Raw genomic sequence first — 23,904 nt, 5'->3', positions numbered from 1 at the left:
GACAGCCACAGTATATATTCCTTTCATTAAAAAAAAAAGTCACAGAAAAGCTAGGAAAGAACAAAATAGAGCCTCTTTTCTGTAAGCATGCTCATTATTGAGGTTCCAGTGTTTCCCACCTCCTCTGCATATTTTGCGCACTTTGCAGTACATTTTGAAAGGCACAAGATTCCATATTACCATTTCAAGGGAGTCAAGCTGAGCAAAGTCTGGAGAGCCCTTGGGAGCCAGAGCAAGGGCTCTCTAAGCAGTTGCTTCAAATTAAATGTTTTGGTAGTAATCATAGCTGGTTGTTGAGCATGGCTGCCCTCTCACTGGGCAAGGTAAAATGGCTTTGTGAGCTGACAGAGTTGAAACCACTGTTGACCATCAAATTTATTAAATGTAAACATTTTGCATATCCCACTACAGCTCCCCAAAATGTCATGGGTCAGCTGCACTGCTGGCCTATTGCTAGAAAATGGCAGCATGCTTATGCAGGTATCCTCTTTGCACGTTCCTGTTGTCTGAAAATAGCACAAAGAGAGGCATGTGAGCAGTGTTTTTATTTTCTGGTACTGTGCTTGGCCATATTCTACAGTATGCTTCACACATGCTTAAGGACATGTTGTTGTGTGCCTTCAAGTCATTTCTTACTTATGGTTTGCCATTGTCTTTCCCCTGAGGTTGAGAGCATGTGACTTACCCAAGGCCTCTGAGTGGGTTTCATGGTTGAGTGAGGAATTGAACCCTGGTCTTGAGAGCCATAGTATAAAGGATTACAACCATGCAGAGAACTCTGCAGGAGGATCCTTGCAGATCTCAGCAATTATGTAATCTGAAGTCGAAGGCTTTCATGGCTGGCATCCATAGTTTTTTGTGGGTTTTTCAGGCTATGTAGCCATGTTCTAGAAGAGTTTATTCCTGACATTTTGCCAGCATCTGTGGCAGGCATCTTCAGAGAATGTTGGCATAGAAGAGAGCTGGATACACACACACACACACACACACACACACACACACACACACACACACTATGTGACCCTGGGTATGCTGGAATGATTTCCATGTTAATCTGTGTCTTATTCTGTTGTTGATGGCAGGGCCTCAGGGTGGGAGGATATGCAAAGGAGGATTAGTGTCTGCTAATTGGTGATCATTATCTGCTAAGAAAGCCCCTGTTCCTGGGTGATTTCCCATTTGCATTTGCTGAGTTCTCATTTTGCTATTCTTCAGGACTGGTAGTCAAACTTTGGCGCGTTACAGACCGCCCCTTTGGGGCGGCCTGTAGGCGTGCCTTTCCCCGGTGTATTGGGGCCTCAGCTGCCAGACTGGCAGCCTCCGAGGCCCCGATCCACCGCTTTCCAGGCCACAGGGAAGCAGCAAAAGGCCGCTTCCCCGCAGCCTGGAAAGGGGTGTCCTTGGGGCTTCAAGCCCCAAGGACACCCTGCAGCGGTGGGGAGGAGGAGAAAGGGGCTGCTTGGCCCCTTTCTCCCTTGCGCTGCTGGGTGCAGCAGTCTGAAGGCTACGCACAGCAACACAACCCAGTGATGCAAACCAGGAAGGAGCTCCGAAACGGAGCTCCTTCCTGCTCCGCGCAAAGGGCGCATTAAGTGCCCTCGAACGGAGCGATGGTGTCATGTCCACGCTGCCTCGTTTGGAGGCGGCACGTTCGTCACGCCATCATGGCGGCGGCCGTGTGGAACATCCGCCGCCATTTTGTGCGCACGGAGCGTGTGCTAGGGTTAGGGGTGTGTGGAATCACCACCCCTTCCTAACCCTAGTATGCGCTCCGCGTGTACTTTAATAGCGGTGTGTAACCCGCCTTTGTTGACTTTAAGGGTCTCTTCTTTCCGGCTGAAATTATCCAGGTGTTTATGGATTTCACTGGCTTCCCTGTGCATTCTGACCTGATAGTTGTTTGCATAGTCCAGCATTTCAGTATTATCAAACAGTATTTTCTGTCCAGGATGGTTTATAACATGTTCTGCTACTGCTGATTTTTCCAGCTGACTCAGTCTGCAGTGTCTCCCGTGTTCTCTGAAGATGCCAGCCACAGATTCTGGCAAAACTTCAGGAATAAACTCTTCTAGAACATGGCCACATAGCCTGAAAATCCCACCGAAATTATGTAATCGTTTTACATCTGATTACGGGAACATAGCCAGAAGTTTCTCCAAATCTGCCTATATTTCTATGAGACTATATGGTAAATTTGGGGAGAAAGTATATGACACATTCTAGTATAGGTCTGCATGTAGTGCTACACTGAGCAATCCTTGTAGCAATCCTTGGAGGGCTCTGTTAATGTTAATAGCAGCCCGAGGCCCTGTGTGCATATGGAAAAGGAGTGCCTTCTTCTTTTCACTGCTAGGGTCTGAGCAACTCCTCTCTAAAGCTTATGTTCACATTTAAAGGAAAGCTGGCCTTCCCTTTAGCCTCCCCCTTTGATGACATGGGCCCCAAGCTGTGTGGAGGTTGTTGTGGAATCACAGGATGTAAATGGATTACTGGTAGTTTTAATTGCTAGAAAGTGCTTGGTGCTGGGTATTGTCAGGGTAGTACCATCCAATGGCCTGAAATTTCAGGACTGACATCCAAGACCAAGGAGCAGCCTCTAGCAAAGTTACAAGGGTGCCCCCATGGTGGTGCCATAAACATGACACATTAAGAATTAACCAAAGCTGATCAGAGTATAATGGGTCCTTGGTATCCAGTGAGGTATTGTTCCAGGAGCCCTTGTGGATACCAAAATCCATGGATGCTGAAGTCCCATTCTATAGAATGCCATAGTAAAATTGTGTCCCTTATATAAAATGGCAAAAGAATGGTATGCTTTTGGGATTTGGGGGAGATATATATTCAAGCCATGGGCGGTTGAATCCATGGATACAGAGAGTTGACTGTAAGCCATTCAAAATTGAATGGCAGAATATACAGTGCACCTGAGTCATACGTGGGCGTGCTTTACACGCTTTTCAGCATACGATGAAAGCTGAGCTGGGAGAAGGGGCGGTGCATCCCATAGGGAATAATGGACTGCACGCCCATGGTGCATGCTCGCCGCCATGCCACCACATGCACGAGTCCCATTCATTTAAAGGGGGCTTGAGCATAGGCAGAATTCGCTTTACACGGGGGAGTCTGGAACAGATCCCCTGCATAAAGAAAGGGCAGACTGTATATACACAGTTTTCAAGGCTGTGCTCTTACTCTGAGATTCCATCTGAAAGTCTGCATGTACCGGAAAGTATGGCGAGTAATGGCTGCAGCCAGTGTGGTATAGTAGTTTGAGCATAGGACTATGATTCTGGAGACCAGGTTTGAATACCTGCTTGGCAATGGAAACTCACTGGGTGGCCTGGGACATGTTATACTCTCTCAGCCTCATGGGAAGGCAAAGGCAACCCCCACTCTGAACAAATCTTGCCATAACTCTAGTTCTCCAAATGGAACTGTTGTTGAAGAACATCAAAAGGGTTGCATTGTTCTCCTCCTTGATCCATGATACACCTGAAACCCAGATTAACTGAGAGCCCTGATCTGGAGAAAATGTGGGACAGTGGATCTTTGGCTGTAGAGCCTGTGTTGCCTAGTGGGTTGAGGGCTGGACTATGGAGTTGATCATACGGGGGACAATTGGAAGTATAAACAGTGATTAATATGTGATAATCCCACAATTGCACAAATGGTTTTCACATGATGTCGAGGTGAAACATGGAAGTTTATCACACGGGACAGATACCATGCAGAAATGGGATTTAGAAATCCAGATAAAAGCAATAACACAGCATTAATCTGAACGGAAGGCCAGATCCTTTTTACTTTCTGGGATTTTCCAAAAATAAAAAGGAGCGGGGTTTTTTGACTTTCTGTTCGGGTTAATGTTGCATTAATGCTCATTAACCCTTATGTTTTGTGAAAATCAACCCACTTTGCCTGGTTCTGTCACTTTCCATTTAGATTCCCTGATGTTGTCTGAAAATCTACCCACTTTTGTGGGTTTTTTCCCGTTTAAATTTAGTTTCTGCATGGAAGCCATCCCGTGTGATAAACTCCATGATTAAAATACCACTAACCCATGAATAGAATCATAGAATCATAGAATCACAGAGTTGGAAGAGACCACAAGGGCCATCCAGTCCAACCCCCTGCCATGCAGGAAATCACAATCAAAGCATCCCCGACAGATGGCCATCCAGCCTCTGTTTAAAGACCTCCAAGGAGGGAGACTCCATTACACTCCAAGGGAGTTTGTTCCACTGTCAAACAGCCCTTACTGTCAGGAAGTTCTTCCTAATGTTGAGGTGGAATCGCTTTTCCTGGAGCTTGCATTCATTGTTCCGGGTCCTGTTCTCTGGAGCAGCAGAAAACAAGCTTGCTCCCTCTTCAATATGACATCCCTTCAAATATTTAAACAGGGCTATCATATCACCTCTTAACCTTCTTTTCTCCAGGCTAAACATCCCCAGCTCCTTAAGTCGTTCCTCATAGAACATGGTTTCCAGACCCTTCAACATTTTAGTCACCCTCCTTTGGACATGCTCCAGTTCCTCAACATCATTTTTAAATTGTGGTGCCAAGAACTGGACACAATATTCCAGGTGGGGCCTGACCAAAGCAGAATACAGTGGTGCCTCGGGTTACGAAATTAATTCGTAACGCGGCCGCTTTTGTAACCCGAAAAGCCTTCGTAAGCCGAATTGCCATATGCGCTAATGGGGAAAAGCCGCGATTCCGTGCAAAAAAGCCGAAAAAAGCACCAAAAGTTTTTTCGTAACCCGAAAAAACATTCGTAACCCGAAACAATAATTCCCTATGGGATTTTTTCGTATCCCGAAAATTTCGTAACCTGGGTATTTCGTATCCCGAGGTACCACTGTACAGTGGCACTATTACTTCTCTTGATCTAGACACTATACTTTTATTGATGCAGCCTAAAATTGCATTGGCCTTTTTAGCTGCCGCATCGCACTGTTGACTCATGTTCAACTTGTGGTCCCCTTTCCCTCCACCATTCCCTTCTCCTTTTGTTTCGTGTCTTTTAGATTGTACGCCTGAGGGCAGGGAACTGTCTGATTAAAAACAATAATTGTAAGCTGCCCTGAGAGCCATTAGGGCTGAACGGCGGGGTATAAATGCCTAAATAAATAAATAAATACTTGGACTCCCAAATCCCTTTCATAGTTTCATTCAGCCAAGTGTCCTCTATCCTATATCTGTGCATTTTATTTTTCTGCCCTAAGTGCAGTACCTAACATTTCTCCATGTTGAATTTCATTTTGTTAGCTTTGGCCCAGCTTTCTAGTCTATTCAGGTCATGTTGATCCTGTCCTCTGGAGTATTAGCTATTCCTCCTAATTTGGTGTCATCTGCAAATTTGATGAGTATGCTCCCAATTCTGTCATCCAGGTCAATGATAAAGATTTTGAATAGCACTGGGCCCAGGACAGAGCCCTGTGGGACCCCACTGGTCCCTTCTCTCCAGGATGAAAAGCAGCCATTGTTGAGCACCCTTTGGGTTCGGCCGGTCAACCAATTACAGATCCATTTAACAGTTACTTTGTCTAGCCCACATTTTACAAGCTTGTTTGCGAGAATGTCATGAGAAACCTTGTCGAAGGCCTTACTGAAATCAAGATATACTATATCCACAGCATTCCCTTCATCTACCAAACTGGTAATTTTATCAAAGAAAGAGATCAGATTTGTCTGGCATGACTTGTTTCTCTGAAACCCATGTTGACTTTTTGTGATTATGGCATTGCTTTCTAGATGCTCACAGACTCTTTTTTTAATGATCTGCTCTAGAATCTTTCCTGGTATTGATATCAGACTAACTGGACGATAATTGTTGGGATCCTCTTTTTTTCCCTTTTTGAACATGGGGACAACGTTTAACCTCCTCCAGTCTACTGGGATTTCTCCTGTTCTTCAGGAGTTCTCAAAGATTATTGCCAATGGCTCCGATATTACATTTGCCAGTTCTTTTAATACCCTTGAATGTAGTTCATCTGGTCCTGGAGACTTATATTCATTTAGATTAACCAGGTATTCCTCTACTATCTCTTTACTTATTCTGTGCTGAAATTCCCCTATTCTGTCCTCTGCCTTGGCATAAAACAGCAGCAAACTATTCCCAGGATTTTCCTGGGAATGACTTTTTGCCTTTTTTTGCCTGGTTATTCCCTGCTTATTCACAGGATAATGCCTCTTGTGTTAATCTCATTTTAATTATGTTTTAATGTCAATTGCACACAATTTTCTCAGGTTAAGAGTTGATCCCATTAATATCCGGGGGAAATTGTGTAATTACATGAAACGGTTTCACACGACATCACACAAAACCTGCCATTAAAGTGATGACAAAGAAACATTAATGTGCATTTTACTTTTGGGATTTCAGCAACAATGCATTTCCAGTGTCACTGTGTGTGATCATCATTTGCGCAATTACTTGTCATTTTTTCTTTATTTGCAGGATGCTTTAAATGCACTTTAATCTCTCTTTAATATCGAAATTAACCCCAGTGTGATAAACTCCTTAATCAATGTTTAAAGTCCCAGTTCCTCCCACGTGATAAACTCTCCCGGAGACCAGGGTTCAAATCCTGGCTGGGCCATGCTCAAGTCACAATCTCTCAACCTCAGAGGGATGGCAAAGGCAAACCCCTTCTGAAGAAAGGTGCCAAGAAAACCACATAATTGGGTCAGAAATGACTTGAAGGTGAAAGTACATGGTGAGATCTTGTCACACCTTTGAGACTCACTGAAAGAAAGAAGTTGGCAGCATGAGCTTTCCTAGATTTCAGTCTACTTCCTCAGATGCATTTGGATGCATCAGAGGAACTAGATGCAAATGCATCCGAGGAAGTAGACTAATAGTCTAGGAAAGCTCATGCTGCCAACTTCTTTCTTTCAGTGAGTCTCAAAGATGCTTCAAGATCTCTCTAAATAATAATATCAAATGCATCTGAGGAAGTAGACTTAATCCTAGGAAAGCTAATGCTGCCTACTTCTTTCTTTCAGTGAATCTCAAAAGTGCTACAAGATATCTCTACATGATGATGATGATGACAGCAAATGAATCTGAGGAAGTAGACCAGGAAAGTGCCTGCTGACAACTTTTTTCTTTCAGTGAGTCTCAAAGGTGCTACAAGACCTCCCTACATCATGATGATGATGATGATGCTAGCAGCAAATGCATCTGAGGAAGTAGACTGATGTCTAGGAAAGATCTCTCTACGTACTGATTCTTCAGACTAATCCGGCGAGATCTATGAATTACAACTTTGAAAAGGGGGGGGGGGGGGGGGTAGCTGCATTGGCCATTTGACAGATGCCAACCAAAAAAACCATCAGTAGTGATACGTTTTCTTGACCGAGCGAAAAGGCACAGCATACTTGTTGCAAACGAGTCTAGTGTGTCTTTCGCTTGGCTAATCAAGGTATCGATGATGGGTTTGGGTTTGTAACTATAGTGAAAGGGCAGACCCCCCAGATTCCAAGGGGGCGTCAGGCCTGGAGAGGAGGAGGAGGAGGGAAGAGGCTTTGCAGGAGGGCCACGCGGGGGGTGGGGAGTGGGGGGACCTTCCTGTGCAGATCTGCTTCTTCCCAGCGATGCATTGCAAGGCGGTGCCACTTCCCAAGCCTGGCATCGAGGCTAGAGAGGCTGGGCAAGGCTGGCAGGGAGGGATCCTGGGCCAGGAGGAGGAGGAGAGGAAGGCAGGGACGCGTTTGATCGTGGGCGGGAGGCAAGGGAGGGAAGGAGGCTGCAGGTGTTGCCTCTCCAGCTGGAAGAAGGAGCCAGGATCGGGGGCAGCCAGGCTCCTGGGGGCCAGAGGCTTGCAAGCCAGGGAGGCATGTGAGCCTTAGGAAGGGAGGAGGAGGAGGAGGAGGAGGAAGAGAAAGGGGATCGGGGTCTTGGTCTGTGGCTGGAAGGATGCTGTGGTGGTGGGACGCCCGGGTGGCCACGCTCTTCCAGCGCAACCTGCAGCCCACCTTGACCTACTGGAGCGTCTTCTTCAGCTTCGGCCTCTGCATCGCCTTCCTGGGGCCCACCTTGCTGGACCTGCGGTGCCAGACCCAGAGCTCCCTCTCCCAGATCACCTGGGTCTTCTTCTCCCAGCAGTTCTGCCTCCTCCTCGGGAGCTGCCTGGGGGGCCTCTTCAAGCGCACGTAAGGACGCACCCAGACCCCCCCCCTTGGTCCCTGTCCCAGATCTCCCCACCCCAGGAATATGGGGGCCCTCCCCTGTTCCTCCTGCCCCTCGGCCCCAGCCCTGATCTCTCTCCCCTCTCTTTCATTTCCCCATCTTCTTGAGCAGGAATGATGATCCAGGTGGCTTGAACTGCCCAGGCTCCATGCTCGGGGATGTGTGCTGGAAGATGGTGGGCACATTGCCCGAAAATTTAAGATATTGCATAGTTTAAATTTTGTATGGTTTAAATGGATTATTTTCCTTGTTTTTAAAACTGCTGTTTTAATATGTTTTTATATATATCTGTGTCCGTATGTGTCTAAACCGCTTTGGGTCCCAACCTGGGAGAAAGACAGGATAAAAAATATATAAAATAAAATAAAAATTATGCCCCAAGGATGAAAGCAAGGCTGCCAGAAGAAACCAATCATTCAGTGTCTGAACCTTTATGGACCACCAAGTGTTGGATAAAACCTGTAGCTTATTGGAGACAACACGCATACCACTGTGTTTACTAAGCATCACTATAGGTTGTGTGACCTAGCCTAGAGACTATGGATTTGGCACCTGGATTGAGGAAGCTTTTGTTTCTGAAGCTAGCTCAGGTAGGACCATTTCCCAGAATTCCAGAGCATGGAGCCAGGGCAGTTCAAGCAGTGCCAACCTGGGTTATTCCTGCCCTGTGCGTGCAGCCTCTGAGCATCCTTCCTTGTCTGCTATCCCCCTCTTGCTATCTTCTCCTCACTCTGGTCCTGAACCTCTTGAACTGCTCTTGCTTCCCTTTCTCATCTCTTTTAATTTATTTATTTAAGGGGATGGTAGAGCCAGTCGTGGTGTGATGGTTTGAGTCTTTGGAGGCCAGGGTTGGATTCCCAATAATATTCCCATGATAACCCATTCAATGGGCCCCTTGGCAAGCCACACTCTCTCAGCCTCAAGGGAAGAAAGCAAGGGCAAAGCTCTTCAGAAGAAATCTTGCCCTGAGAGGGTCGCCACAAGTGGGATAGGACTCGAAGGTGCACAACAAACAAAACAGATTCTTGGAAATCCATGTCCTCCTAAAACCAAGTGGCAGAGCCATGGTTCTATACACTGGGACCACTGGTGACCAGAGGTCCTCCTTTTCCAGGATATGTCTTCCATGTCAGCCTTCTGCCCAGGAGGCATTCCCAAATGTCCTCCATTTGGAGCATGTCTAAGAAGCATGGATTGATATTGATCCTAAAGCAACTTTTTAGTTTTTATGTTGTAATGTCCTCCATTTTTCAGTGAACATTCTCTGTTTTGCACTGCCTTGGCCTCCCTTGCAGAAGGCATCTAGTCAACCTGCATTGGCCGGGGGTGTGGGTTTCTTAATGCCCTGCCTCAGAGCATGCTGTGTATCCATGCCAAGTCCTCCTAAAATAAAGTGGCCCAGGAGCTACAGTCCTATACACTCGGGCCAGTTAGTCTCATTGGTGTGTGGGTTTCTGAATACCATTCCTCAGAGCAGGCTGTGTATCTTCCAAGCTGTAGCAGTCTAGGGGAACTGTGGTTGTATGCCTTCCAGTCATTTCCAACTTGTGGCGACCCGAAAGCAAACTTGTCATGGGATTTTCTTGACAAGTTTCTTCAGAGGGGGTTTCCTTTGTCCATCCTCTGAGGCCGAGAGAGTGTGACTTGTCCAAGTTTATCCGGTAGGCTTACATCGCCCAGCCAGGATTTGGACCCTGGCCTCCAGAGTCATAGCACAACTCCTAAAATGACTAAACACATTAAAAAAAAAAAAAAAAGAAGTCTTGCTTAATGGTTTGAATTCTTTGTGTTGTTGTAAAAGCTGAGCCCTTTGGGATTTGAGTATGTCTCCCAGAGCAGGGGGCTGTTTTTTTGTTGGGTAGCCACTAAGAGTGCCTCAGCTTGTGGGATGGAGTTACTCTCAAGTCCAAGAATCAGATGGACACTTTGGGTTGATTATGGTGAAAGACAGGGCGGCATTTTCAACAGGACATAAGACATGAGATGGATCCCAAGATGACATAGTGTCCATAAACATGTAGAGCTTTATTGGTCAATAACAGCTGTTCAACAAGATTGATTTAATATCATAGTATCTCTAGTTTCCTTTGCAGACAGGGTTGCTGCCTTTCCCCTTTTATTTCCAGCCCTTGTTCCTGTGTCTTTAAGAATAACCTGATATGCTGAATTCTAGCAGCTGAATGGGGAATGTGTTTTATTTGTTTAAACACAGATTGCAACAAAGTCAGTCAGTTATCTTAAAAATAATTAACCTCATAAGGTGATTCAGGAAAAAAAACTTTCTAATATTTACAGCCTTGAACATAAAGGAGGTCAGGTTTTTCCATTCTGTTATCCTTGCTCCTGGCTAAAAATAATCATTTTCTTTGCAGTATGGGCCAAGGGTCTTGTTCGATGAGCAAGTTATCCAAGTATTTGGCTCTTGATTCTCTATATGACAGGCAATGGAATTAGTATTATGCTAAGTCTTGAAGAGTTTCTTCCTTATAAAATATAAAGTCTTTGATTATCAGGAGACTTATCTGCTCTCTTGGGAGTGTGGCATATGTTTACTGAAACCACATGAGGGCCAGAAGTTTCCTGAGCGAATATTTAGTAAGAACAGATAGATAGCATTCATATCTTGAAACGTGCTTGATCATATGATTCCATGAGACTGCCTTTCCCATATTTAATTTTAGCATCTTAGACTGTATACTCAAATGTGTCTTCTATCTTGTTGCTGCTGGTAAATCAGTATCACAAAAATAGTTGTAGTCTGAATTAAATGTAAGAATTTTAAGAAACCCAGAAATCCCTTTTAAGAAACAGTTTGCAATACGCTTTAAGACAGAATTTGGGTGATCCTGTGTCTCCTGTGCTAACATTTATATGCAAACATCAAATATATGAATGCAGTTGCTTGATTCAGCAAACCATGCTCCAGTTCAACAATCTAGGAAGCACAGAGGATGTAATCCTGAAAGTTCCCAACACTGATGATGATGATGATGATGATGACGATGATGATGATGATAATAATAATAATACAATATATTTATTTATATCCCGCCTCTTCCGGGATATAAAAAGGATTGTATTCTGAAGACTTCCCAGATTTGGTGGCCCATAACGGCACAGGATATAAGGTACTTACAGTGTTTGTGGGAATAAATTGAACCTTTTAAAGGCAGCTAATATAGCCCTGCCAGTTCCCAAGAACCTTTTAGTTTTCCTTGCATGGTCAGCACTGTGCATCAGACTGTTGAAAATATGGGAGTAAGAACAGAAAGGAGAAGGAAAGGTTGCCTGCAACTGGGAATATTGTCACAACTGAAATGTTAAAACACTGGAATTTATTCCATTCTAATCACTCCACCAATCTCACTATCCGTTGTGTTTCCCACTCCTCCTGTAGTTCATTTCTGTGTTACAGTTAGCTTAATATTCTTCTCCAAATACCCTGGCTTCCTTTCTCAGTTGAGCCAAGCTAGGCATGAGTATGCTGTGAGCCCTGGACCCTAAATTTGGGGGTCCTCAAAGCCCCCAACCCCAATTTTTTTAATGATCTGATTTTTCAGACAGCTTTTGCCTTCAAAACCACACAGAACCCCCCCCCCCCGAGACATGTGAAAGCATAATAAAATATCCCCAATCCACCCTGGCATGTACCCCGTATGTATTCCCTAAATATGACACTCCCTGTTTCCATTTTGAGAGAGATTGCAGAGGGAAATGGAAGTCTGTGGGCTGGGTATGTGTGTGCAGCCTGTGAGGGGGGGTCTGTAGGGTGGAAATTGACCTCTGTTCCCCCCCCCTCAATTGATCACTCCTGTCTAAACTCATCACTGTGCTCACCCCTGTCTAAACTAATGGGAGGTGTTTTTGTTCCAATTGCATCTGTTAAAAAAGCACCTCTCTTCACCTTCCTTGTTTCCCTATTCCTTTCTGACTTTCTATTTGCCTGCCTTTATCTTCCTTCTTGAATTATTTAAGAGCATATCTTCAAAAGCATTCAGGGGGGTGATCTGAATAAGATCAAAGTAATCTGGGTGCTTCTTGATTGACCCAAAAATGATTTGGACAGGTTTGACATGGAAGCCATGCAAAATGAGCCTTATGTAACTTGCACAGCACTTAGTCACTTGAGTGACTCCACGGAAATTGTCAAGGCTGCAGGATTTTTTTCCCTCTCTCTGTGGGACCCTGGCTCTGTTGTAGAGCCCACGCAGGCAGACTCTTGGATCAGCTCATATGATGTCAGTGTGGTTATCTGAGGTCTTTCTTCCCACCTGGAATTAGTTTCAGAATTTAGGAAATTGGAGTATATGGCCCAGTTCTGAGAAGATTTGCAGTGGAAAGTATACAGAACACAGCAGTTTCTAATGTAGACTGACATAGACCTCTCAAGCTGCAAAGATCCTGCTGAGGAGTTCTCAGTGTGTTTTTGTAACCCTAACGGTCTGTTGTAAAAGATTTGTTTTAACAACCTTGATGTCAAAACTCAAGCTGTCCTCTGATCTTTCAAAAAAGTTGGCAAGCAACATCCAGTGTCAAAGAAGCTCATAAAAACTAATGTGATGTAAAAGAGGCACCTTAAACATTCTACTTCCATACAGAGTTCCTGGAAGGAACAGTGTTGTCTTCCTCATTGATCCCATCAATGTTTTGAATAGTGACACTCTAGCCCCAAAATAACTCTATAGCAGTGGTTCCCAAACTTTCAACCTCCAGGTATTTTGGACTTCAACTCCCAGGGACCCCAGTCATCTTGACCAACAGTCAGGAACTCTGGGAGCTGAAGTCCACAACCTCTGGAGGACTCAAATTTAGGAACCACTGCTCTATAGTTATAAATCTGATTTATTTCTAGGCATTAATTTTGAGTCATTTAACTTTTGCCGTCTGCAGATGGATGTTTAATTGATTAGCAAACACAATGGTTTTGATAGGATTAGAAGCCTTGAGTATTTTGATCCAGTAGATGCGTAATTGGTTTGACCTGTCAGCTGATAAAAGTGTCCTACTTGCTGAACTACCTTGCTTAAAATATTCATTATTTTAATTCATCAGATATTTACATAATAGTTACTGGCCTCATTACCAGTGTATGCTTTGGAAAACAATCTTAAAACATATTGCTTGAATTAAGGCAGGTACATAAATTAGTCACAGAAGTATTGTAAGCAGAAGGCACAATTCCATAAGGAACAGATCTGATTAAAATTAATTACACTGATTATTATTTTCATCCCTGCAGTTATGAACTGGGTTACGTAGACAGCTTTTTTGCATTACTAGCCTTTTAATTTTCTGTTGTTCACATAGCCATGTAAATGAGAAACCATCACATTTTTAACAGTTCATACGCTGATTTTACTCAGCACTATATAATAACCTGGCATAAACTAGACTGCACAACACAAGCATACATTTAGAGTTTTTGCTTTTTAAAAAACCAAGCATGATGCACCTGGAAAGGGCTATGGAATCAGCAACTTGATTTCTTAACTATGAGTTAGAGAAGCAGTGTGTGTTCAAGGATGTAGCCGGGGGGGGGGTTTGGGGGGTCTGGTCCCCCCCTTCAGGCCTGGGGGCATTCAAGCTCCTTCCTCCCCCCCTCCTCCTCTCCATTAAAACCACGGAGCTCCGAGAGGGAAAGGGGGAAAGACAAACCAAGCTCTTTCCCTTTCGTTTCCATAGGAGTCTGGCTTCCACTCCTCTTCCCTTGTGCTTTTGCCAAAATAAAAGTATCTTCCAGGGAGGGAAGAAGAGTGGGAGGGTGTGTGAATCAAGGCACTTTAAAACTCCTCCGTCCCCTCCATCAAAAGCACGGAGCAGGACTAGAGGGAAAAATTTGCTGGGAGCAGGGAGGCTGAGAGAGAGAGAGGGCGGAAGAATGGGAGGGTGAGGAGGCTCTCCTGCCGGCCCTGGCAAAGCCAGGAGGAGCCCAAGTGCCGCCCCTAAACTTCTGTTGCGGGGCCTGAGGGGAGGGGCCAAAAAGCCCTGGAGGAGAGGGAGCGAGGGAGGGACAGGAAGCTGCATCAGGCTGCATCCACACTCAAGAAATAACCAGGTTTGGCAGCGATTTAATTCTTTTGTGGCTCTTGGCTATGGAATTCTGGGAGTTAGCATGTTCTGGGGTCCAGATATCAAGGCTTGGCCCTTTTCTGCTCCTTCCAGCCTTGTTTTTTTCTCATTTTTAAAAGAAAAATAAAATAAAATACACTTAGCTGGCCCCTTTTCAGCATATCAATGGGGATGCTTTGATTGAGAGTTCCTGCATGGCAGAATGGAGTTGGACTGGATGGCCATTCTTGAGGTCTCTTCCAACTCTAGGATTCTAGGATTAATTAATTAACCTAAGGACTCAATCTAAAGATCTTGGCCTCTCTGCCTTCCTGCCTTGGAAGCAAAGTCCATTGGAAGACCTCTGGGTTTTACTTTGCAAGGAGTTTTTATTTTCCTTATTTTTGCCTTTTTAAAGGAGTTTCCCCAAAATTCTGCCAGAGGATGAACTGGGGCTCTGGAGTCCTATGGCTCTGCTCCAGGCAATGCTAGACTGCAGGGCCCATCATCCAGCAGCACCACAGACTGCTGGGAACTGCAGTCTAATAAGGTGCACACTGCAGAAATAATCCAGTTCAACACCACTTTAATGCTATGGAAAATCCTGGGATTTGTAGTATGTTGTGGCACCAGAGCTCTCTGACAAAGAATGCTAAATATCTCACAAAACTACAATACCCAGATGTTGTTGTTGTTGTTGTTATTTTCTTATATCCCGCCTTTCTCCCAATATACAGACTCAAGGTGGTGATTTTCCATAGCAATAATCTATAGTATATCTTTCTACAATGTAGATGGACACCTCCATTACATAATTTGTTGAGGATGCTTTGACTGGGAGTTCCTGCATGGCAGAATGGGGTTGGACTGGATGGTCCTTCTAGGGGTCTCTTCTAACTCTATGATTCCATGATTCTATAGCACTCTGAGCCTACTGTGATTTTAATAGTTTTTAAATGTATAACGTTTTAAAGTTATAAAGTCTTATAATGCAAGCCATGCACTGATGGACTATTGCACAATAATTTTGTATTGATTGATTTTATACCCTGCCTTTCTCTCAAAATAGGATTCTCTTAAACGGGTTTGTTTATTATAAAAAGAAAGGAACGTATAATGGCTTGGAATTAAAAATTATGATAGATAGATAGATAGATAGATAGATAGATAGATAGATAAGTCTTGGAATTAAAAAGTGTGTGTGTGTGTGTGTGTCTTAAAATTAAAAATCCCTCTTGGAAGTGGGAATGAAATGTTGTGTGGATGCAGCCTGGGTTCTTAGCTCAGCTCAGAAGTTGGAATGCAGTGTCTCAAAGCATGAGCAGAGTGTCTCTGAGCATGAACAGAGTGGCTGCCGCTCATTGCTTGAACAACTGCGCTTTGCTTTATCGAGCTGAATTTATCTGATGTAAATGCCTTCAGAGGAAGGACTCAGTTTGCATCTGCACTGAAAAAAATAATCCAGTTTGATGCCACTTTAGCTGCCCTTGGCACCATATTGTGGAATGCTGGGACTTGTAGTTTGTTGTGGCACCTGACAGAGAAGGCCAAACAGCTTCTCAAAACTACAAATCCCAAGATTCCATAGCAGCACGGCGCCATAACGGAAGTTCAAGTGGTGCCATTCTAATGTAAACGCTCAACCTCCTTTTTGTGTCGGGGGGGGGGGCTCTTAGCCTCTCAAAATGGTGGCACTTAGTCTGGACCCCCCCTTCCCAAAATCCTGGCTACGTCCCTGGTGTGTTGATAAGATACAGTACAGAGACCTTGCTGTCTTACTGCCCAAACATTCTTCCTAGACCTTTTAACTGTTCCATGGGAATTTAAGAGATGAATGACTCAAGATCAAGTGAGTAAAAAATCAGGGGTATTAGGGGGATCCCATCCTTTCCTAGCAATGGACTCCATGAGTTATTTGTTTAGCTGTGGTTGATGGGTTTCTTGAAGCACAGAGCCTACTGTAGTTTCTGTGCTTCTCCTAATAGGGCAGTAGAAGAAAAAACATTAATTAGAAAACCCCATTTCAGAGAACCAGGATGCTGTTAGCTGTTGATCAGTGTCCTAGCTTTCTCCAGTGATGTTCTGATTGTCCTTGGTAAGTAATGCTGGCCAACATTCTAGTGGTAACTTAACTAGAATTAGTTTGGGATTTGTGTAGCAAGGGTGGTATCTTAACTTACAGATTCCATGTTTTGAGGAGCGTAAATGAATCTGTAAAAACACGAGCTCTTCAGATGGATTCCTTTAGATGCTATAATATATTACAGATTTACTGAAATAGTGTAACCAGATGGTTTCATTTCCATTTTCTTTCTGGAACTGAGGCAGAACGCTCCTTTGAAGGTTTGACAGGTTTTTGAGGACAAATATAGAGGAAGTCCTGTCCCAGCATTGCTAGTTCATTCTGCCAGCAGTTGAACAAGCTGCTCTGGAAGGTTTTTATTAATCTAGTAACATGGGCTTGTGGTCTAATTGGCTTTTACCATTTTCTATGAACCAGATGTCTGAGAAAGCAAAATACCTTTGCTGCTCTTTCAGGAACCATAATGCGCCATCAGTAATGCTCCAATATGGGGACATCAGCAATTAGAACATCCCAAACTTTGGTCACCCAGATGTTTTGGACTTCACATCTCAGAATTCCTTACAGTTGACCAAGCTGGCAGGGGCTTCTGGGAGTTGACATCCTAAAATATCTGGATGCCCAAAGTCTGGGAACTGCTGAACTAGAGCAATATGGCCTGTTAGCCTCATGTGGCACACAAGACTAATTTTGTGTCTCCAGGCTAGCATTTAATTCCATCCTCTAAAAGAATATCCCCCTGAATCTCACTAGCTGAGGGTAGAGGGCTCCGTGGGCGCAGCCACCCCCCTGTCCTCTGCACAGCAAACGGCTCCAACCCACACACACACAGGCAACAGGAGCCACCAGACCCTACCCCCCTCTTCTCACCAAGGAGAGAGAGCAGGAAAGAAAAGCAAAACCCAAGCCTCTTTCAGTTTGAAAAGAGTCTCCTCACACCAGAGCAAACATAGAGAGTAAGAAAGCCAGCACTGTTTCTCCTTTTCCCTTCATCAGTCGAGCAAAAGAGAGAGAGCGTGGGGAGATAGAGAGAGAAAGAGAGAAGAGAAATCCCACACTTCTTCAAAGCATCTTACTGAAAGCAAGCTCCTAAAGCGGAAAACACTCTTGTCCCACAAGCAGTGCTTCCCACAAAGTCCGAAACCGCTGCCACCATGTAATGACTGGAGGGGAGCCTTTCCCTGGAGCCCTTGGCGCCCTGTGCATGGCCCTTTACTCCCAGGGAGTCCCCTCTTGTCACACTTTCCCTTCTAGGATCTCCTAGGTCCCATTCCCCACTCCCTGCTGAGCGGAATGCAATCTCTTGAGGTCCTTTTCTTAAGCTGCCACCACCCAGTGAATTTTATACGTAGCCCCACAGCTACACCTCCCTACACACACACACTGGGACTTGTGAGGGATAGAGATTTAGTTTCTTTCTGTACTAACCCAGAGCAATCAGTAACCATTCAGGCATGTGTACAGGAGCAAAGAGAGACAGCAGATGCTTTTTAAGAAAGAAGTTTATTTTAAAAAGAGATAGAATAGGATAGAAAGAATTTATATCACTCTTGCAAAGCCCCTTTGCCTTGCAGGTCAAAGAACATGGTTATAGAGTTCATTCCACACAAGCCATTGTTGAAAATAACAAAAGGCCTAAAACGCACTGAGCTAACACGTTCCTAACTACTCACACAGTGATGGGATTTGCAGTCCTTTTGAGTTCCTGGATGCAGGGAGGGCCCCTTGCCTCTCGACCTGCATTCCCCTGAGTCTGTGTCTCCCAGACTCCAAGAGTAGGGTTGCCATAATTCTGGACCTCGAAACTGGGACAAATGTAGGACAAAAGTAGGACAAAATCTTCAAATGTAGGACATATTTTGAAAAAATGGAGGACACGCCAAAAAAAAGGATGCTTTTTTAAAAGTGTTAATACAGTATAAATGCATGTTTCTTAGGCATGATCAAAATGGAGGACATTTTGACATTGTTCCTAGACAGATGGCAGAAATGGACTTCCCTTTCTGGCCAACCTGCCTCCCCCATTCCAAACAGCACATTTGGGCATTGAAAAGGAGGAAGAGTGGAAAAGGCAGAGGAGGAGGAGGAGGAGGAGGAGGAAGAAGAGGAGGAAGTAGAGAGGAAGAAGAAGGGGAGGAAGAGGGGAAGAAGAGGAAGAGGAGAAGAAGAGGAGGAGGAGGAAGATGAAGAAGAAGGGGAGGAAAAGGAGGAAGAAGGGGAGGAAGGAGCAGAGGAGGAAAAAGATGAAGAAGAAGGGGAGGAAAAGGAGGAGGAAGAGGAGAAGAAGAAGAGGAGGAGGAAGAAGAAGAGGAAGTAGAGAGGAAGAAGAAGGGAAGGAAGAGGGGAAGAGGAGGAGGAGGAAGAGAAGAGATGGAGAAGAAGAGGAAGAGGAAGAAGATGAAGAAGGGGAGGAAAAGGAGGAAGAAGGAAGAGGAAGAAGGGGAGGAAGAAAAGGAGGAGGAGAGGAGGAAGAAGAAGAGGAGGAAAAAGATGAAGAAGAAAGGAAGAGGAGGAGGAAGAAGAAGAGGAAGAAGGGGAGGAAGAAAAGGAGGAGAGGAGGCAGAAGGAGTAGGAGAAAGAGGAAAGGCTCTTTCCCCTGCCTGGCTTTCTCCGCCGGCGACGGAAGAAGCCAGGGAAGGGAATGGGGCCTCGCTGAAGCGAAGCCCCAAACCTCTACCTGGCTTTCTCCGTCGCCAGGGAAGGAAGCCAGGGAAGGGAATGGGGCCTCACTTTCCCTGCCCCACTTCCTTCCGCGTGCGTGCGCGCGCGCCTGCCACTGGCCCCTACTGAGGCCTGGGCTGGGCAGTGTTCAAGCTCTCGCCTTGGAGGCGAGGAAGGCGAGCTGGAGGAGGAGGTGGGTTGGCGCCGCAGCAGCTGCATTAGCGGCAGCGGCAATGGCCGGAGCGGGCCCCCAAACAGGGGACCAGGCACGGGTGGGGGCCCAAACCGGACCGTGACCGGGACGGGCCCCCCAAAACCGTGCTGGTCACGGGGGGGGGGCGTGCTATGGCAACCCTATCCAAGAGACACCATCTGGTTCCCCCAAGGAGAGAACAAAGGGAGAGATGCCAGCCGCATGGCCCAGGGGGATTTTTATAGGTTCCTCAGGGAATGTTCTTGAATCTTCCCGGTCCTACTCTCAGATTGGTCAGTTAGACCTTACATCAGCTATGATGTCACAGCTCATTAGCATGTGATGTCATCTCCCGTTAGCATGTACCTCCTCCTAGATTAACCCTTTGTAGTTCAGGAGAAGTCCTCAGATGACTGGAGGACCAGTCATCACATCCCCATTGCAAGATATCCACATTTTTGCACACCTGGGCCATTTTAGGTCCAGGAGAGTCTTTTCCCCCCCAATAGAAAGTGGTCTTGAAGTTCACTTCTGGGTAACTTTCTGTTGGAAAAAAGGCCTATCCTGGCCTTAGTGTAAAGAAGACCAAATACATGATAATATTGTCTCCATGTCCTCTGTGTGGGAGCATTTAAGGGAAGTACCTCCCCCAGTTTTTTTCAGGAGTGCCACCTTTCAAGTTTCCCTGAACCCCAACAGTTGCCACCCTGAACTAGAGCTACTGAGGGAACATTAAAAGATGAACCTTTCTCAGTACAGAATATTAAGAAAATGAATGGTTCCATAGTTTATTTTCCAAGATGCTACTCATACTGAACTTGTCTTCGCAGTCAGCATGTCTCCCAGTCAGAAAGCAGTCCTGTGTATTGAATGTAAGTAATCATCAGCTTGCCACATATAACAGTTTGGTGGGTGCATTGTTGTCTGTAAACATATTGTGACATAACTTCTAAACATTTGTGCACCATACATCTGTAGAGTAAGGAGTTTATCACATGTAATTTTCATGCCGACCTGGGCACGGGACAGGATCGGGCTGAAATGAGTTAAAACTGATTTTACTGCATGCAAAATTGCTGCTGCGCTGCCACCTGACCACCACCTGTCCTCCAGCAGTGCTCTGGCAACAAATTTTGATATTACAGAAGCTTTCCATACTACCAAAATCAGCTGCCAGAATACTGCTGGAGGATGGGTAATGGTTGGGCAGCAGCGGAGGAGCAATTTTGTGTGCAGTATAATCATTTTTAACCATTCCTGTCTCGTGCCCAGGTCGCCGTGAAAATTACATGCAATAAACTCCTAAAATATGTAGGCCTATCTATGTGCTACTTACATATAAGGCTAAACCACTGTTATGCTTGCAGTTGCAACAGAACTTTCTCTCCCCCGCCTCTCTATACTGCCTAAAAATGAGCTCTGGGGAGCTTCCCAGACCTTCTCACTAGAGAAGGTAATTTGGTGCCAAAGAGAAGGCTGAAATTGGGAAATGTGAGTTCACCATCAGAAATCTACTGTCAGATCCTGCCCATAAGTTGCATGTTATTTCCTGCAGGGGAATATACTACGACCCCTGTATCTATAGGACTAGTACCCACAGTTTCACTTATCTGCATCTGTTGGGGGGAGTTCTCCCTAGGCATCTGGAGGTCCTCCAGCATGACTATGGTCAACTTCTGTCATAAATATTGTGTTTGCTTTTATCTGTGATTTTCACAATCTGCAGTAAATTGGGGAATATATTCCTCCTGGATGTGGGAGTCATACTGTACTTTTTGTCTATTAAAGCACTTGACAGTCCATCTGCTTTTTTTATAGACTCATGTGAATGTGATTGGTTAAGCAAAGACTTTTATAAGTTTATGTTCACAACCATTTCTTCTGAGACAGAAATGTATGTATCCAGTACTGTATTTTAAAGCTAGAATGTTGTGTGTTGATTCTTTTGGTCTAACATAATCCGCTGACCATAGGCATTGAATTCTGTGACGTGCTTCCTGGAGTTGAGGTGAATTTTTCTGAGCTGTCTCCATAGTAGAGTCAACCGTTTGATTCAGACTAAGGCCATTAACTAACTTGAGCCTCATTTATTGGCTCACTGGAGTTTTCTACACATATGTAAAAGAGAAGATCACTAAGTACTTGCCATCCTACAAGATGGCTTTAGGTGGTATTTCTCTACAGCCTTTGTAATAATGCTGCCACTCATCATGAGTGGAAAACAGACTAAATTTTGTGTGTGTTTGTTAAATGGATGCTCTAATACTTCTTTCAAGCAGTGTTACAGTGTACTTCAAATATATAAATGATCAAACACTTAAAATCAATAAGACATCCCTTTCAAAACCTATTAGTAGGTTTTATTTGAAATCTTCCTTCTGTAACTTAAGCCCATATGAGGAGAGAACAAGTCTTTCCCTTCTTTTGAATTATAACCCTTCAGCTGTTTGAAGGGTGCCTTAGTCCTCACTTTTCTCTACAAGCTAAACATAGCCCAGTAGTTCAACTGCTATCCATAGAATAACTGAAACTTTAGTGTTGCTTTAACATATTTAAACAAACCCTCAGTCTGATCGACCTTTTAGATCAGGAGTGGGAACAATCTGTGCTTTGGATGACATGTATCCCGAGGGCCATTTTTGTGTCCCCAAGACCTGCATTTGTTTTGTTGTGGTGATGGTGGTTTAAATGACCCCAAACACCCCTGGGGGTATAGGATACAATTTTGACACATTTTGAAGAACCCATGGCCATATTAGAAAGGCCCTTTGTCTGCAAGAAATGATCTGTTGTAATCCCGCTTCAATCCGAAGGGAGAAGCGGGAGATATAAATAAAATTTATTATTATGATTATTATTATTATCCAGAAAGCAACATCTGGGTCATTTCCTCTAGGAAAAAAGACCTCTCCTGGGGCTAAATTGACCTAAAGAGCCAAATGAACACCACGCTGGCTCTTGGATTTGAGTACTTATAGTCCAGGGAAAAAAAAACTTTACTCAGCATGCAAAGGGATATTGTAGCACATTTGAGACTACCTGAGAGAAAAAGCATAAGCTTTTGTAGACTGACTTTAGTTCATCAGATGCATGGTGCGAAATGCACATGGACAGACATAGCAGGTTGTGTGTGTGTGAACAGTAATAGAAATGCAAGACCTTTTACTGATGGTCTTGTCAAACAAAATTGGGAGGAAAGATATTGCCTAAAGCCAATGTGTGTGCTGGAGGGAGTTTTTGGAATGTAGTATGATGCTGGCTGGGAACCAGAAAGGAATTGTAATAAAATGGGCAAGACAGCCCTTGTGAAGCTGGGGTGTTAACTAGTGTTATCACATGTGTAGTGTGCCAGGAAACTATTGTTTCTGTTCAACCCACTGTCAATGAACTGGAGTTTGTGAATATATCCCAATTCTGCTGCTGCCCCCCCTCCCCAGTCTTCCTTTGATGTTCTTTTTGTCCAAGGACTGCTGCTCTGAAGTCTGAGATGGATTATCCAGGAAGATTGAAGTGTTCTGCCTCTGGTTTTTCTGTATTCCCATCCCCAATGCCTGATTTATGTCCATTTCTCCTTTGGTGCAGAGATTGGCCTATTTGCCCAATACAGAGTGCTGAAGCGTATTGTTGACAGAGGATGTCATTTATCATATCTGCCACACTTTGTCCCCCAATGACCATCATAAAAACTGAACTTGTCACCTCATCACAATACCCTTAATTTCTGCATTAGGAGGGATGACTGTAGTGAGTTTCTGCTAACACACACTCTCCTGCTATGCCTCACAAATGAGCACTATTTTAATTACTGTGAATGACTGTGTTCTCACACACTCAAGTGTGTGTGGGTGGGTGGGTGGGGAAGAATCCTCTCCTCACCATATTTGGAGAAAGAACTGCAGTTAGTCCTTGCTGCAAATGTATTGTGGCTTGTGGGAAGTCATGACCTTAAACTAACAGCTGCAGTCCCCAAGTGTTCACAAAACATCAACAAAAATCACAGTATTTCTGGCTTGTGATTCCTGTGATATTTAGATCATCATAAAAGGTTCCATTATTGTTAATGGACTTTTTCTTTTTGACTCATGTGGAATTCAGTTTTCAGATTTTTCTTGGAAGATGCACAATCTCAAGAAGGTATGAGAGGCCTAAATGTCATGATCTAAATCCCATGACATTCTAGAAGCTGGGTTGGAAGAAGGAGACAATTTAGCCCAAGCCAACTGTGCTGAGACTCAATATGCTGTTACAAGACTTGGCAATGTGCTCTTCATCTGTCTGTCTGTCTTTTTCTGTAGCCTTCTTGTTGTCCCAGTCAACAATACATAACTAAAAACAGTGCCTCCCGTGTTAAAAGGCAGAGACATCAGCTAACAAGTTTAGCCTCACCCTGGTCAGTAGATGTAACATTTAATATTTAATGACTTGAGTGCATTCATGTATTGAAACTGCATCATAATGTAGGGCTGCACAGATAATACAATTTCCTTCCAGATGTTAGTAAGTGCTAGGAATGTTGCTTTTTTGTGTCATAGTCTGTCTTTGTTGCTCTACTGAGTTGTTTAGGGGCAATGTATGATGATCTGATTTGATTATCTTTATCATGCATGAAAACTCTGGTTGTTGCTCTTCATTTTCCCATTGGCAGCTGTCCTCCAAGTGGCTCTGAGCCTTGCTTGACTGTTGGAGGAACAATAAGAAGTTTATTTTTGCAATATATTCCCCAGC

General features: G+C 44.4%; 1 protein-coding gene across 1 annotated transcript in view; it reads left to right on the top strand.

The window, feature by feature from the left end:
• Positions 1–7,611: 7,611 nt before the first annotated feature.
• Positions 7,612–23,904, top strand: part of MFSD4A (major facilitator superfamily domain containing 4A) — a 66,127-nt gene continuing 49,834 nt past the window's right edge. Inside the window, exon 1 of the mRNA XM_042462426.1 lies at positions 7,612–8,157. Coding sequence (XP_042318360.1) covers positions 7,922–8,157 — 236 coding nt within the window. The 5' untranslated portion in view covers positions 7,612–7,921. The remainder of the gene's footprint in view (positions 8,158–23,904) is intronic.

This window comes from Sceloporus undulatus, chromosome 4 (genome assembly GCF_019175285.1).
Source record: "Sceloporus undulatus isolate JIND9_A2432 ecotype Alabama chromosome 4, SceUnd_v1.1, whole genome shotgun sequence".
NCBI lineage: Eukaryota > Metazoa > Chordata > Lepidosauria > Squamata > Phrynosomatidae > Sceloporus > Sceloporus undulatus.
The sequence above is the reverse complement of the archived record's forward strand: the minus strand, read 5'-3'. Positions and strand labels throughout refer to the sequence as shown.